The 16,612-nt window shown below is 36.7% G+C and overlaps 1 protein-coding gene across 6 annotated transcripts in view; it reads right to left on the reverse strand.

The window, feature by feature from the left end:
- The window catches only part of COL19A1 (collagen type XIX alpha 1 chain), a 189,861-nt gene that overhangs the window by 91,002 nt on the left and 82,247 nt on the right, over positions 1-16,612 (reverse strand). For all 6 annotated transcript variants that reach the window (XM_040697807.2, XM_040697808.2, XM_004940448.5 and 3 more), the window contains 2 exons: positions 10,467-10,520; positions 103-156 (listed from right to left, as the gene is read on the reverse strand). In XM_040697807.2, the coding sequence (XP_040553741.1) occupies positions 103-156; positions 10,467-10,520 (108 nt within the window). The remainder of the gene's footprint in view (positions 1-102; positions 157-10,466; positions 10,521-16,612) is intronic.

Consider the following 16,612-nt stretch of genomic DNA (forward strand, 5'->3'; position numbering starts at 1 on the left):
CAGCAATGAGTGGTTCACCACACATAGGTAAGGCAGTGTATTATTGAACAAATATCATGCATACTCACATATCAATATAAGCTTAGAAGTAAAAATGAGTACCTTTTCTCCTTTAGGACCAGCCACACCAGGACTACCAGGGTCACCTTTTAGTCCCTGGGCAAAAAAGAAGAACATATATTTGTTGGCATCCATGGAAAAGTGCTGGACAAATTGCTCTACTGCTGTGAACCACTATATACACCAGCTCTGAAAGTAATTCTTCCTATTCGTTTTCATGGAAAATATGACAGAAACAAAGACCACAATAGCACTGTTTGATAGAGAAAATTATCACTTACAAAACACTATTTTTCAATGCAGTCATCATTGTTACCTATGCATTTTTGCCAGCAATGAACAAGATCCTGAATGCCATGCTCATAAGTATGTGCAACCGTGGAGGTGACTTGCTGTCACAACTGCTGAAACATGCCATCCACCACCTCACTGTGCTCACAACTACTGTTTGGTCTCCATAAAAGTTCAGCAAGCATTGATGAAAATCATCAGGTGCCATTTTTTCCTTATGGAAGAATTCAATCACACCCTTGCTTCAAATGTACTTCCATGTCAGATGCCACTTTGCCAGACAGCCCCGCTGCTGCCACCTGTTGTATGGCAACAAAATGTAATGGAATATTGTTGGGAAGGCTCAGCCTCTACTGTCAGACCAACAACTTCTGCCTCTGACATCATGGGCCAACATAATGAGGTAGGACACACTACTTTGGGAGTAGTGCTCAACTAGATAGGCTTTAAAGTATTAGAAAATTAATGATAATATAATCTCATTTTCCCTCCCCCCCTCTACTCAGCTCTTGTGAGGCCCCATCTGGAGTACTGCATCCAGGCCTGGGGCCCCCCATACAAGAAAGATGCAGACCTCCTGGAACAAGTCCAGAGGAGGACCACTAAGATGATCAGAGGGCTGGAGTAGCTTTCCTGTGAGGAAAGACTGAGGGAATTGGGCTTGTTAAGCTTGGAGAAGAGAAGGTTCTGGGTAGACCTCCCAGTACTTGAAGGGAGCATACAAACAGGAGGGGGGACATCTGTTTACAAGGGTGGATGGTGATAGGACAAGGGGGAATGGTTTTAAACTGAGAGAGGGCAGATTTAGGTTAGATATTAGGAGGAAGTTTTTCACACAGAGGGTGGTGACGCACTGGAACAGGTTGCCCAAGGAGGTTGTGGATGCCCCATCCCTGGATGCATTCAAGTCCATGCTGGATGTGGCTCTGGGCAGCCTGGTCTAGTGGTTGGTGACCCTGCACATAGCAGGGGGGTTGAAACTAGATGATCACTGTGGTCCTTTTCAACCAGGCCATTCTATGATTATATGATTCATTCTATGATTATGAACAGCGAAATATTCGTTGAAGGCGACATACATCTTCAGCAGAAAATTAAATACACAAAGCCAAACTATCTACCTTGATTATGCCCCGTTAGAGCAAGTAGCATGCAGAAATGCAAAGTTCTCAAGTGTCAGTAGGTACATGTCTTGTGTGGTCAACAAATATAAATAGGATGCCAGTCCCATACCAGAAGTAAAGGTGGACAAAGCTCTGTGGTTTCTATGTTGCCATGAGGAATGTTGAGCTGGTGAACTGCAACAGGGTACAACTCAGAGAAGCTACCCCACACTCCAACAGTTTTTTACCAGTTTGAAAAAGGAATTACCAGAATAATCAAGTCCTTCATACCTCTCTCCCCAGTTTTGCTTTCATTTGGAAAAGCAGAAAACATTATCTACTCCTATGCATTACAAGTGCAGACAACTATTTCACTAACATGACTCACCGGAAGCACCCCGGAAAGAAATATTTTATCCCTCATAATCCATGCAGTCTTTTTGCTGCAAAGTACATGGAAAAGAGGGAGGTTTTGAAATATATTCAGCAAATTCAAGTCACTCTGAAGTAAGGAATGACTATGCTTCTGATGTTGGAAAAACCTATGAGGAGCTGCTTAAGCCAAGAGGTCTCTCCTGTACATTCTTTCTGATCACAAGTTTAGAGACATGGCACAAACACTGATGATGTGAGTCTGTGAGAACTCTATGAGTTCAAAGATTTTACTTAAAGGTCAAATAACAATAATGTATGCAGTACAGACACTACAGACCATAATTAGACACTTAACAAGTAGGCCAACATTGTTACTACCATGGAGATTAAACGGGTCTAGGACACAAAAAGGTTCATCTACATCTGAATTAGGGTTTACTAACTTAACTACTTCCCGGCCCCCTTTTTGCCCTTACCAACTCTGTTCCTTGCTTAGTAATAATTGGAAAGATAGAGACAACTGGCATGAAAATGATAAGCAACATCTGTGCCTTAGTGGGTACAGAAACATTAAATCAGTGAGTGTTCTAAATACTGCATATTTGTGCAACTTCACTTCCTGCTAAAATTACATTAATTCACCATCTGGAAGGAACATCATTTAGAACTGTATGAGCATTTAAGTACCCACTTTGGATTAAATTTGTGGTTGTTGTAAATACCCCTGATTTAGCTTTGATTTGTCCTTTATTAAGCTTGCCAAATATGTAATAGTTAAATCAGAAGTAGTTTTGCTGTTTCAACTTAAAAATGTAACAGGCAGATGAATTCAAAAACCAAGACAAAAAAACTTCTTTCTTGTTATGATTTGTATACTTATGGCATAGTCTTGATATTGTCTCAATTTACCACATTTTACTTTTCACCTCCTTATGAAAGATGGCATGAAACACTCCATATCCATCAAAGGATTTTTCAGGTATGCAAAACATATGGATCTTGCTCAAAGTCAGTGTTAGTGAATCAGCAGTGCAACAATAGATTTGAGCTGAAGGAATAGCTCTGAGATTTTGTATTGTATATATATAATTGTATATTTACAGAAAAAATATTGGGGAAGATAAAAATAAATCTGCAACTCACAGGAGACATAACTATATGTGTCTCTATTGAAAAGACAATTGCAGACAAAAGATACTGAACTGAAGCCATGTGCTGTCAAACTATAAGCATCATTTTTTACTAATTGTTATGTTTATAGTTTTTAGCAGTGGACCTTGGTGAAGTATGCACTTTGACAGCTACTGCAGAGATGATGACCACAGAGGTCATCCTCACATAAAAAGGACAAGGGGCAACTACATATTTGACAACAAGCCTTATAGTGGAGCGCAGTTTTTCAGTACTCAGGAAGGTTTCTACATAATGTACTTATTCTACAATATTTGAATTAGCTCTCCTTTGCAGTTTGTATCTCCAAAAAAGATAAGTAATATTAGAAAAAAAATTTCCCCTTTAGTTATCCCATTAGAAGGGTTTCTTGTTCTTTAACATGTTATATATCTTTTAAAGATATCATTATCTTAGTAAGTTCCAGACATCATGAACACTTGGAAAAACACATCTGGTATTATATCATGCCTGTTCTTCCCTACAGCCCCCTTTTAAAGCTGCTCCAATGTTCAGTTGCTGTTGACTGTCTCTGAAATGGCATAAGAAATAAGAATCCTCATAGTATGTAAAATCTGTAGCCCATTCCAGTACAGTGCAATACAGTATCCTGTCTCTGGCAGAGAACAGAACAGGATGCTTCAGTAAAATGGACACAGCTATCTAAACAGATATAACTGGGATGATTTTTATTAGGCTTTCAATTAGAAAAGCTCATTTTCTACAGTATTTTAGGAGACAGAGTTCAGCCTTGAATGCCATGTGCTAATTTCTATTGATCTAAGCATTCCATTAGCAGATCTGTCAAATTCAAGAACTGAATAAAAATTTCAATAGTTCACATAAGAAAGCATAAAGGAATTACTGAAGTCTATCCTCATCTAATTCTCGCTTTCCCAGAACAATGCAACAATGAACATTTGCAAGTTCATGAACTTATTAAAACTCCTCATGAACAATCTTCTTGTGCTACCTTTTTATCTAATGTAAGGACAACAGATCTGTATTTCTACAGGTCAAAATTAACATACATCAAGGTTCCTAAAAGGATGCCAAAATGTACAGTAACTGTTAGGACATACATGCAGGAGGCTGACCCAATTGTAACAAGAGAGAAACATGAGAAATGGCAGAAATGAGAAACATTAGATATAACAAGACAGGGGAGTGGGTGTAACAGAATTGCTGGCAAAAGGAGAAATTACTGGAACGCATATTTCACAAATATCAATAAGAACGTAAAGTCAGCAAAATTGAGTACAATAAGGGAAAGAGAAAACTAGAGGCAAGCTCTTTGTATAGAAAGTGAAGATGGTGGTGTTTTTTCTGACAGAAGAAATTTAAAGAAGTTATATTGGTTGACACTACTTATGACAAACCCGTAATTAGATTTCTTTCTGATACGATCTTACTCAAGTCTTAACCAGCCTACTAAATCTAAAACAACCTACTAAAGGATTAGGAAGAACACACAAAAAAACCCAACTCTGCCTTAAAAGTGTAAAAAGGAACAGGGCTTTATGAATTCTTAAAATGGTGAAATGTTATTAATGGTGTCTCAGCACTACTGACATAAGACGCAAGAACTTTTCTGTTCAAATTTTCCTTTTAGACCAATGACAGTCTCATACAATACATGCTGTGCTCTGAAGCTCCATGGAGAAGAGAAAATAACTTAGTGATCTGACAAATGTTTTCCTTACCAAGTCTGAGAACATTTTATTTGTTCAAAAGAAGTGTCAGGTATAACCAGAGCCAGAACACTAAACAGTTTTTTAGTTCCTATGGTTTTAGTCATTTGGATAAGATCAGAACAGTCAAAGAATTTGAGAGAAAAAGGAACTGAATATTTTCCTCTATGCCAAGTGGCCTTGACTGCAATTCTTTTGCGACAACATGATGATGCACAAACCAATACTCCTAACATTACTAGCAAAAAGGACAAAAGACAAAGAAAATGGTGGATTCTTAGCTTGCTGCTTGTATTTGGAATTCACATTGTATATGCCTGCAGTGTCTGAGAAACCATAGGATGAAGGAATTCTATCCAATAGTAGTACTGTTTAACCTCCCCATCAAACAACAGAATCAACTTCAAACACATACTCTTGTGAATACTACAGAGGGAAACATGGCTCTTGGCTCAGGACAAGGAAAATGCCATGTAATTTAAAAGAGTCTGCTTCTGTAAATTAGATCTTTGTGCAGACGTATTTCTTGCTGTTAACCTTGACACTGTGATGTTCATTTGGGTTTGAAAGCCACACTGGGGGTTTATAAGAGTTTAATGAGCAGGCATGTCTGCAGCTAAGAACAAGCAGCTGGAAATTACTGTACTAAAAACTGCAGCCCAAATGGGGGGACTAGAATTGCAGGCCAGGACAGCCTGAGGTGTACTTTCAGCAACAGTCTGAAAATAAGCTACTCTGGGAGCAAACCCAGAAACCTGAAGAAAGCTAGGGTAAGTAAAAAAAAGTTTACTGGGAGACTGTCACAGCGAAACCAGTTTCTAAGGTTTATGCTACTGGAAGCAGGCAACTGGACTGAAGAGCTTCCACAAGGACTGGAGAACCAGAGGGACCAAGGGAATCGTGAGCCAGGGTTCTGCTTAACAGCTCATTGACAATACACTACCAGGATACAAAAACAGTTATCAAAAACAATGCAAACTTCACCAGCAGCATTAGATGACAAGGGCCTGCAGCCTTTTCTCAGCTGCCATTAGTTAGCTATCCACAGCTGAGAAATATCTGAGAAATCCATTAAGCTCTCACCCTGAGACAAATGTTTACCATAATAACAGACATGAATCTGATCAGAGAAGTCTGAAAAATAATGTCAGAATAACTGAATTGTTAACTTTGTATGAACTTATCAATAAGAAAACTCTCTTTTGTTCAGGACTGTTAGGAGAATTGTTAATGTTAAACTAAGTCTTCTCTCCAAGCAAAACATGCTTTTTGGTTCCCTAATGCTTTACTCGATTAATTCTGACTTACGCTTATCAGGCCCACTAAGGCCTGAGAAAACTGTATCATACATTGAAAATGTTCTCTGAATTCTCCACAGCTAATGCTTCTACATCATGACAGAAAAGAGATGAAACAGGTAAAATGCATCTGCATCTGGCAATAGGTACTCTTGTCTGAGAGCAACCAAGCTGCTTCTATAGCAGCCACATCCAGCCTACTGGAGATGTACTCATTCATCCAGGAAGTATTGCACTGCATGCATGAAGCAGTGAAAAATGCTTCAATATTACCATCATGTTTCAAGGAGAATAAATATTTCACTCTACAAGAGAACTATTTGGAAAGTATTATTCAGTTTTATTTTTATTGCTGGATGAATAAAACGTTTTCAGATTTCCTTGCACATAGTCCCTGGCTTGCATGAAATTCATTTAATCTCACATCAGGCTAAAATCTCCTAGCACACCACATAATATCTAGAGTGCTGAAAACACAGTGATCAATCCAACACACTAACAAAGTGTGTCAAACCAAATTATTATGGATCAAATCAGAAACTTCTATGGAGAAATAAAACTTGGAAATACTCCAATTAGTAAAGACACCAGAACCACATTTTCTCCACAAAATAGTCTTAATATTTTAATTCAACCAACAGCTTCAGAGTCAGCTGTACAACATCAAGCTGTGCATATTGGGATAACTTTTTGAATCTAGTAGGCATTGTCAGAGCTTCAAATAAAAGAATACACTTTTTTTTTCATTTTATACCTCAAGTACTTTTAAATGTTGCCATTGGTCTTTTCCAGCTAATGTCATTCAAAAACTTCACAGGGCTACACTATTCAAACATTTAGATCCTAAGTCTACTGTTTCTTCATACTTTGCTCCTAACAAAATCATCAGATACGAGATTTAAGTAAATAACATTAGAATTTTCACACTTTCAAGCAGTAGGATTCTTCTCTTACCATCCAAGAATTTCCTTACAATGCTAAGACAGTTCAAGATTAGGGAGTGAGAGAAAACCCATGAGGGTGTGAAGGTAAACAACTGTTACTATCACATCAAGACAAAAGGTTCTTTTGAAAATGTTCGTGTGGCTGTTCATATTTACACAAAAGCAAATAAAATGGCCCAATATGTGTACATTTTACCTTCTTTACACTGAAAACTTGTGATTTTCTTACTGCTCACTTAAATTCATAGGTCTGTCCTTTGACATTTATGCGTGTAAAGGAAAATAGTGTGTTATGTGGGAATGTTTTTATACAGTAACTTAAGAGTACCACCTTTCCCAGTAGGAGAAGAAAATTACTTAATGAACTATCTTGTTAAACTATGCAGAAATTATACACTAGACTTTCATTTATTTCTTTTTCTTCCTCTTTTTTTCTTAAGCAAATTACATTAGAGTCGGTCTTCTCCCAGCTATGCATGACACATGCTGAGAGATTTGATAAAATTTCCTGGGCTTACTTACTGTTGCTAAAGTACTTCATTTATGTTAGCAAAACATCAAGTATCCCATGGTATTCATTTCTGCCTGCACCACTGATCAAGAAAATTACATGACTCCTAAAGGAGTCTAGGAGTTTCAATGACTAAGACTTACTTTCAATTCACACTCAAAGGAGTGTGAATATCACACTCATCTTACTCCATGGTAGTAGCACATTGAAAATTTGTCCTTACTCCATATGTGATATGAGCACAATGGAGAAGTAACTGTATTTAATAGGATTTCTCTCAGACAGTGTGTCCATGAACATCCACTTGTTACTGCAATAAAAATGATGGCATTATTAATGTCAAGTGGCTATAAAAGTCAAGGAATATAACTTAGGAGACACTACTGAAGAAAACTGGCTGTTCATATTATACAGGCAAATGGCTGCTTACAGATGTAATGTGAATACATACCACAGGAGGACTATATTAGTAACACCTAAGTTATTTATAGCTCCTTCTTAAGAAGCTAAAAACAACGGCAACCACATTACTAGTATTTATAGTGAGTATTTGTGTTGTCAGATGGATTTTTAATATCTCAGATGGGGATATAGCATGATAGACCTTGGCTCAGATTTGTGGAGTGATAATCTAGGAGGTGTGCAGAGCAGTTAATATATTCACAGTTCCTGCATCCAAACCTGTTTTGGAATGAGATTCTGACTGACCCAGTTAGCACAGTCTGCAAGGGATGAGAGACTTCATCTTTCTGGATAACCCATCAACACTGTACAAAGCTAATCTCCAAATCAGTTTTGACTTCCCCTGTTATTCACCTTCATTCTAGCCAGAACTTTTTGTACAGTTAAGAAAACAAAAGCAATAACAGGAGAGGAAAAAAAAAAAAAAAGAAAAGGAAAGAAAAAAAAGAAAAAGAAAAAGAAATTTGTTTCTGTGATGCCTCTGTTTCCTGATTTTGATTAAAATAAATTCAGATATGTTTCTACCGAAATGTTCAGTCATCGTTTTTCTGTTCTTCATCTGTGAGTGCAGAAACCGTCTTTCCCCCAGGCAGAGACAACAGCTGCCAACAGCCGACACCACTAGCTTTGAGTGTTTTCAGGCTTTCTTTATACACCACTGCAGATTATGCCCATGTAAGCAGATTAACTTGATTATTTCGGAAATATCAGATGTTACATTTATGCATGTGGAATGAGTTTAAGAAATACTGATAGCAACCAAGAGTCAATGACACACAGTACTTTGCATTTAAACTTAATGACTGGCATCTCCATGCACTCTAATAGCTGAATCCAAAGCATTTTTTTAAGTGCTGTTAAAAAGGAATCATATGTGATTCAAGCAATAAAGTGTTATATTGCCTTGTGCAATTCTATTTCAAAAATATTTTAAAGGCAGATCCCATTATGGTAATCCACCTTTTTTTTTTTTTTTTTTTTTTTTTTTTTTGATGCATTAGAACAGTTCACTAAATATTCTGATTTATAAAGGTTTAATATTTTACACTTTCAGTGCCACAATGTCAAACATGTTCTAGAGTTCACCAGATATGTGGTATACCTTACTCATCCTAAAAAATTTATGGAACAAGATCCCATGTAGTAAAGGAGATCATGCAAGACCAACAGAGAAATGTCTCCAGAGCTATGGAAAGAAACACAGATGTGTTTTTCCATGCTGTCAGCAAATATGTATGCATGACAGAAGTATATGGTTCACCTTTACAGACAAGCAGGCTACAAGAATACCTCTTTGAATAACTAAACACAGTTTCAGCTCAGTACATAGTATATGTTTCCATGCAGAGAATATCTACCAGTAGCCAAAAATAGCCTGATTTAACTAGCATTATATTATAATAACCAAAAGTAGGAAAATGTATTTTTTATTACTACAGTGTACATAATAAGCCACATGACATTAGAAGTGTCAAAATCTTGTAGATGGTCTTAAAAACTGTATCTGTAGCTCAATGCAATGAGTCACATGCAATGCCTGTACTCTTAGAAGGCCCAGCAAGACTGTCATAGCATTTAGGTGTCAAAAGGTGAACCATCCACTCTTATGGCAATGCTGGATGAAAAGGCTTGCTGAAATTTGTTTTCCAAATCCCCCATCTCATTTTTTGTGTAGAATTCCAGTCATAATGTGAGCTATTCCTCAAAGATTTAGACAGTCATGCTTGGTCCCTCTGTGAGATGCTTTCTGCCTTCAGCTGTGATGTTTTGCAATTGGAGAGCAACAATATCCTTTACTATCAAAGCTGAAACCCAGGCTGACCTCCAGCTAGGTCAAGGAGGAGACAGGAGGGACTAAAAAAAAACGGATATCTTTCTTTTTGTTTTTAAATCTTTATGTCCAAATGACACTGCTTTACCATTTCTGTATCACATTGAGAAAACTCTGAATTTCTGCCCTCTTGTCTTAGTTTAATGTTTGAAGATAAATAAAAAAATAATCAGGCAGAAGTGAGCGTTAACACTGATCAAGTCTATAGTGTTAGCTCAGGTTCAAACATGGATGTGAACACTACAGCCAGGATCATCCAGTACTATTTTTAACTTAGATTCATACTACACCCCAAATATGGACCGGATCAATTAACTAATTAGGCAGTGAAATCTATCAGAGAAAATAAGTAAAAATTTAACTCAAATCCTCTATTACATGAGCTACATGGAACAGTGAATGACCCACGGCTCTTATCCAAGAATGGTTAACAGCCTGTGCACTTTTCAGAAATTAAAGCTCCAGACCTAGCTTTGCCTCCAGAAGCACCCTCTTTTTTTCATCTCTGTGTTGCTTTATCATGGAGGGTACCATATTCTTATCTGCAGCTCTCTTATCCAAAATTAAGACCTAAGAACTCATACCTCATCTGAACACACTTCTTTTTCTTGCCCATCATCTTAGCACATACATTTTCTAAACCCATCAATCAGACATGAATTCTGAAATTCATTGTTTGACTATTCCCCCAGAAGTCTGCAACTTGAATGTTTTATTATCTTCAGTTTACCTCTCTTCCATGAATGCCTTCTGGTCCTGGTTCTCCTTTTTCTCCTTTTTCACCCTAAAAGAATAAACATGCAAGATAAATAATAAATGATGACCCTTTTTTAACAGGAAAAATATTTTAAGACTCTTATCTGTTCTACATGCAGTGCTACAAGTACATTGTTGACTGCACGAGGAGAATTATTTCTTAGATTCCAAAAGAAAGAACTATGAAAGCTACATACCTTCATATTTCACAATGCCAATGAACATCCGTGAAGATTTATCATAGAAAAATACTTTTGATTCTCACAGTGCTCTGAGAACAATGTGATTAAACAGAAATTTAAGGCAGGGATATTTAACCAATTTCATTTTGTTACTTCTTTTCAACAAGCAAGTCATGTTTTAAACATCTGATAACAGGACTGTCTCAGTATTGTCTTTGACTCATATTGCTGCATGGTTCCTTGACTGTATTTGAGAAAGACTGAAACAATTTTTGTTATTTTTTAGAAGGAAGAATATAAGTGGCATATATCTAATTTACTTATGAATCAAAGGAAAACAAACAAAAAAAAAAGCAGAAAGGATTCTTCAGAATTAATGATACAGTTTGGTTTCTGGACTTCCATATGAAACAAAATATTATTTGTAAGATAGAAGAAAGGATTCAGTTCTGTACTGTCTCTACCTACCATGCTGTTCTAGTTAATATAAATTCCACTAGAAGTTACCAAAATACATCTGTTTATGAAGCATAATTTAAGGGGAAATGCCAGAACCAGCAAGTATAAACAGCTCTACAATCCCATCTGTGCCACTAGACTGAAATTTACCAAACTATAAAAATAACATCATTCTGATAAAAGCATGAGGACTGACTTTACGAGAGTCCAGGCTGTTCATTAATCAACCAAAGGAACAGCCCCACACTGAATTTCAATTATCTGCAGTGGACTACATTTGTTTGAGCAGAACCTATTCATTATGTCAGCATAATCTTCATAATTCTGTTAGGTAAATGGTACTGAACTGAGATCACTCAGCTAATTCCATTTGTGACACAACCCTGATTCAAAGCTATTCCTCCCGTGGCAATGACAGAGGGCATTTCATCTAATAATCAGTATTACAAAATGAGTTAGTATGAGCTTTCTCAAACAACTAAAGCCTACTAATAAATTAGCAAACAAACTGCGAATTTAATAATCCCATGCAAAGGGTGGCGTTGGTAGTTTGTTGTTTCAATTTTAATATATCTTGTCGATAACAAACCAAATGCTATACATTAGCTTGAATGATTCTGTTTTTATCTTAAGTATTGTTTTATTCCTTGTAAAAAACTCCAAAATTTAAAACATGATAAATCTATGCTCTGATTGCAAGATGTTTAAATAATTCCAAAAAGTTGCAGGAATATAACACTGGTTATTCCAGTCTTTTTAATCTATCATGTTCTCTTTGTTCTCTGGATTAAAACTTTGTTTGAGACAGTAATCAACTCTATCAGTTTAAAGAATAATGGTTAAAGTTCCAAAGTTCTTACTCTTTTTATTTTTTTTTAATCCCTCATTTAAAACTTTTAGAAGAAAATGAAATAAAATGACATTTTAGTTTTCATCACTGTGACACACTGGACAATCAGTACTTATTTCAATACTTTTCAACTGGTTTCAGATCACATTGCTACAACTTTGCAGTATCTACAAAGGCACAGTTATATGTTTACCTCATATATTTAGTTACATATTTAACTCCTAATTATAAAGCATTTCTAGGCGATTTAAAAAATATTCCAATTTATGGAGCTGTCTTTTCCCGTCTATGGTTTATCTGCCTACATAATCTACGAGAAATGGTATAACTGTCCACAGTTCTGATTCAGAAGTAGTGTTAGCAGATTGTAATTTCTTTGATGTATATGTAAAAACCTTAGTTAAAAGTAGCTTGCATTAATTTGTTACACTGCATTCACATAAAAGCATGCATTTACAGAGCCTTAAACCAAAGAAGCTCTCCCCTTGCTTTTGCTCGTCATTTGCCTTGATGTTAGATTAGCAGCCCGTGTTGGAAATCCTGTCTTTTTCATCTTCAACAGGCAAACAGTAACTCTAAAATGTTGGCAAGTTGTTTTAGGCACATGTAAGCATAGCTGGTAAATGCAGGGAAGAAAGAAAATCTCCATTTGTTATGATTTATGAGATACTCAGATTTAAAATGTTTGTCAGTAAGACAAAATGGTAAAAAGTACTCTTTGCTAATGAGCCCAGAACTGTGCAGAACCCCAAGACCCTCAGGCTTCCTGCCATGTATGCCATTTTACACTGAAAATATTCTGATTATTTATTAAATTATCTGTACTTGCCAAGCCTATTGTGTGGAATGTTCATGTTCCCTGTGAAGCAAAAACTCAAATCTAACAGAGATCCAATTCTTACAATTTATTCTTCTGTGAACAGAGCCAAGTCACGCTCATTTCTGCCTTTGTAGAGTGAACTATTCTGCATAATTAACAGCTTAAAATGTAGCCAATTTCCAGAACTGCTGAAGCCACTCTGCAGTGCAGATGAGGCTGTTAATAATCAACATTGTGGGTTATCTCATAGATTAACAGAAAAGAAAAGAGAGAAAAATGTGTTAATGCCATTTCTGTCTAACGTTCCTGCCTGCATATACTGTATTCAGATGAGACAATTAAAGACTATTTGGGAGGTAATTGCAAAAGTAGGATGACAAAACTCTGGAAGTGCTGTGTCTTGTTTATTAGCTTACTAAAACTAATCCAATATAACACTGAATTATTTGTATTGCTTTGGGCGCATTCTGGTTTCAGTTTCCCCATTGTAACAAGCTGGCGGTGTTGCTGCAGAGTAAGGACTGGGAGGAATTCAGTCTCCAGCACGCTATGCTGGATACAGTGAACTCAGTGGTAACATTCTTTAATTAGAGCTGGGGGTTTGCTCATGGTTTCTGCAAGACTAAAGCATCAGCCTCAAGTCACTTGGCAAATTTAAGGGTGCCAATTTTCCTTGCATACTTTTTTCTTCTTTATTATAAAAGCAAAGTCATGTATTTGGAAATAAAATACATCCATACCTAAAAATTACCAAAAAAGGTAAAGTTTATTTTTGCAGTGCTGCTCTGTTAATAATACTAATCCTGAACTCCTGATATCCTTTGTTCCAAGCATTTTTCAAGTGCCACTGTTCACAATAGCTGAAATATTCTCCAAAGTATGCAAGGCATACAGTATCACCAACTCAGTGCTGATACTTCATAATGTTTAACCTCTGAAACTCTGTGATTTTACCCTACTTGGTCTGTAAGACAATTACATTTTTCATATATATACGCCCATATGACTACTTCTCTTTTTACTGACAGATTTCTAAGAAAGCTAGGGTTACGAAGGGCTCTATCCCAGTAACATTCTTCCTGACTGACCTGTAGCCTTTGTGTGAAAATAGGATAGCATGCTACAAGGAAGCAGCAGCATTCAGGGAGAAGTAGTGCTGAAGCATTATGCCATCTAAGAGGAGCAGTAATGAAGGCAAACTAATGATCCTGTCTCAGTTCAGTCTGGGAGAAACTATGCAAGTAAATGGAAGAGTCACAAAAGCAGCTTATTTCCAAACGGGCTTTAACCCACATTAAGCTGTTATCTAAACAGGGTCAGAAAGAGACTGTAAAAACAGAGCAGAAATACACATGAAGATCAAGAACTTTGACCTGGAAGGATGTCACTGTGAACCCCGTGCCTTCCCAAACCCTAGTCACAAAGCTTCACAGGCATCAGCAATTTGAAGAGCTGCACAGATACACTTATCTAGAAACACGACCAAAACACTTCTGATTCCAAACTGTGACATCACTGTCTAGTGCAAGAGCCACAAACAACAGGTGTTGTGACTGGCCAAGTCGGATAATGTGTCAGGAGAAAGATGTTTCCTTCCTGCTTCGTTTAATGTACACTGGGCAACACTGAAGCACATACTGGCTAACTGCTGCTTGGTGTCACGCACTACATTTCTAAGCAAGCTCCTTGAGAAGCTTTATAAAGACAAACTACTATGTCAGTTGAGTTAAAAATCTTAGGCACAGAATGAGCTGAAGACAAGCCAATGCATGGATCCAAACTACACTGGAGAACTCTCCCTGTCAACAAGCATGAGGCAGTCATCTATTATTCATCTTTATAGGAAAATCTTAAAAGGCATAATGATCTCAATCAACAAGAATTGCCATGAAAAGAAAATCAGATTCAACAAATACTACAGTGTAGTGCTCTCCAGCTGGAGAAATCAGATGCACAAATAACAAATAACTTGTATATCACTGCTGCAGAAAAGGATACAGGGATTACCACTGATCATACAGTGAGTGCGAGTCTGTAACACAAAGCTATTTTTAAAAGGCCTAACTCCACTTTGGGATGAGGCAAATGCAAATTGAAAAAATCCGTATAATTACTCTAGTTTACTTGTCACTGACAAGACCAGTGAAGAACAGTGTCCAGTTCAGGGCATAATATTTTGTGCATAACACTGTCAGCTTTCAGATACCTGCTCTTCTCCAATCCAAAATGATAGAAAGTATGAAAAAAAACCAACCACGTGAGAAAAGAGTGAACAGAGGATGAGCTGATGACTCTCAAATATGGAAAAGAATGCTGTATATGAGATAAGTTTTCCCTAGTAATTCAAGTAAAAGTTCTCATTTGTATTTAGAATGTTTAAGGTTTATGGGTTGAAAACCTAAAGTCTAAAAGGTGAAAAAAAAAATTATGGTAACAACTTTTTTAGGATGATAATGTAACTGCCTTCATTGCAGATTTTTCTAGGTAATGCTCTAGATATCCTTGATGATATCCACTGTTTGTGTGTGTAGGAGTGAAGCAGTTATAACACCACCACCTTCAAATGCTTTCATTTAATAAATAAATTATTATTATTTTTTTTTTAATGAGGGTACTGGAAGGCAGGCAAGTGACTCAAATGACAGCAATATACATGGTGGCAAAGTGGCTTCATACACCACCATGTCATTACCTACACGCACAGTGCCTAAATATCTCAGTTCAGAGATGAAGAATAGCAAAATGAAAATCAAACCAAAGGACACTGAGGAAACAATAGAGGACAGATAAAAGTAAACAAAAAGTGAGAATGAGCAGCCTCTTTAGATTGAAGGATATAGTCACATTCAATCAAGTCATGTAGTTTCATCACAATTTTGCATTCTTTGCAAAAGCTGAACTCTCAAATCACAATGCTGACAAACACCAATTTCCAAAATAGTTTAACAGTTCCATGGCATCCCAGGTGGCAATAAACTGGCCTCAGCTGGCCTTACTGAAATCCCCATTTGGGTGACCTAAAGAACTGTAACACACTTGAGAACTAAGCCTTCCGAAAACTCCAGTTCTATGCATTCACACCTCGAAAATGCTACAGCATCTTACACCAGCAACACCTTACTGAAAACACTGCTGAGGAATCTTATGATTTCTTAATGCATTTCTCACAGATCTCTAAATCTAATCTCAGTCGTTACTGTCAATGTGACATTACCTTATTGAAATCTAAAAGACTTCCGAGGTTCCCTGATGAGGGCCAGAGCTATTAGTTGAGATTTTTAATGAATGCTGAAAGGTACTAAATAATATTGTAATGAGCAGAACAAATAATCTATGCGCATGGCATAGTAGGTCTTTTCATCTAAAAGAGTTAGCAGAGTGAAAGAGACAAAACCACAACTTCAGCCTGTTGGGTGATGTCAGCCAGTGCACAAAAAAAAAAAAACCTACTGAGATTTCAGATAAATCATCCTTGCTACAAGGTTAAAGTTTTAATCATAAAGATCAGGCAAGGTGAAACATTATATTTTATATTATTTACTTTTTTTTTTCAATCAATCAAGTTTGCTCTGTAGGAACCCATCTTCTATCTTAAGTCCTATGTTTTAAATATATCTTTGTACTGTCCCTAGCAGAATGGGATCATAATACTTCTCTTGGACTTTCACAAGTATTTGCACTTTTACAAAATTCTGATGTTTTAGTACACTAAAACAGAACTAATGGTTGAATTTGGCTCCCATGTGCCAAAGATAACTATTTTTTTTATTTTTATTATCTTATGTGTCTATCAATAGATTAAAAACTGA

Source organism: Gallus gallus, chromosome 3 (genome assembly GCF_016699485.2).
Source record: "Gallus gallus isolate bGalGal1 chromosome 3, bGalGal1.mat.broiler.GRCg7b, whole genome shotgun sequence".
Classification (NCBI taxonomy): Eukaryota; Metazoa; Chordata; class Aves; order Galliformes; family Phasianidae; genus Gallus; species Gallus gallus.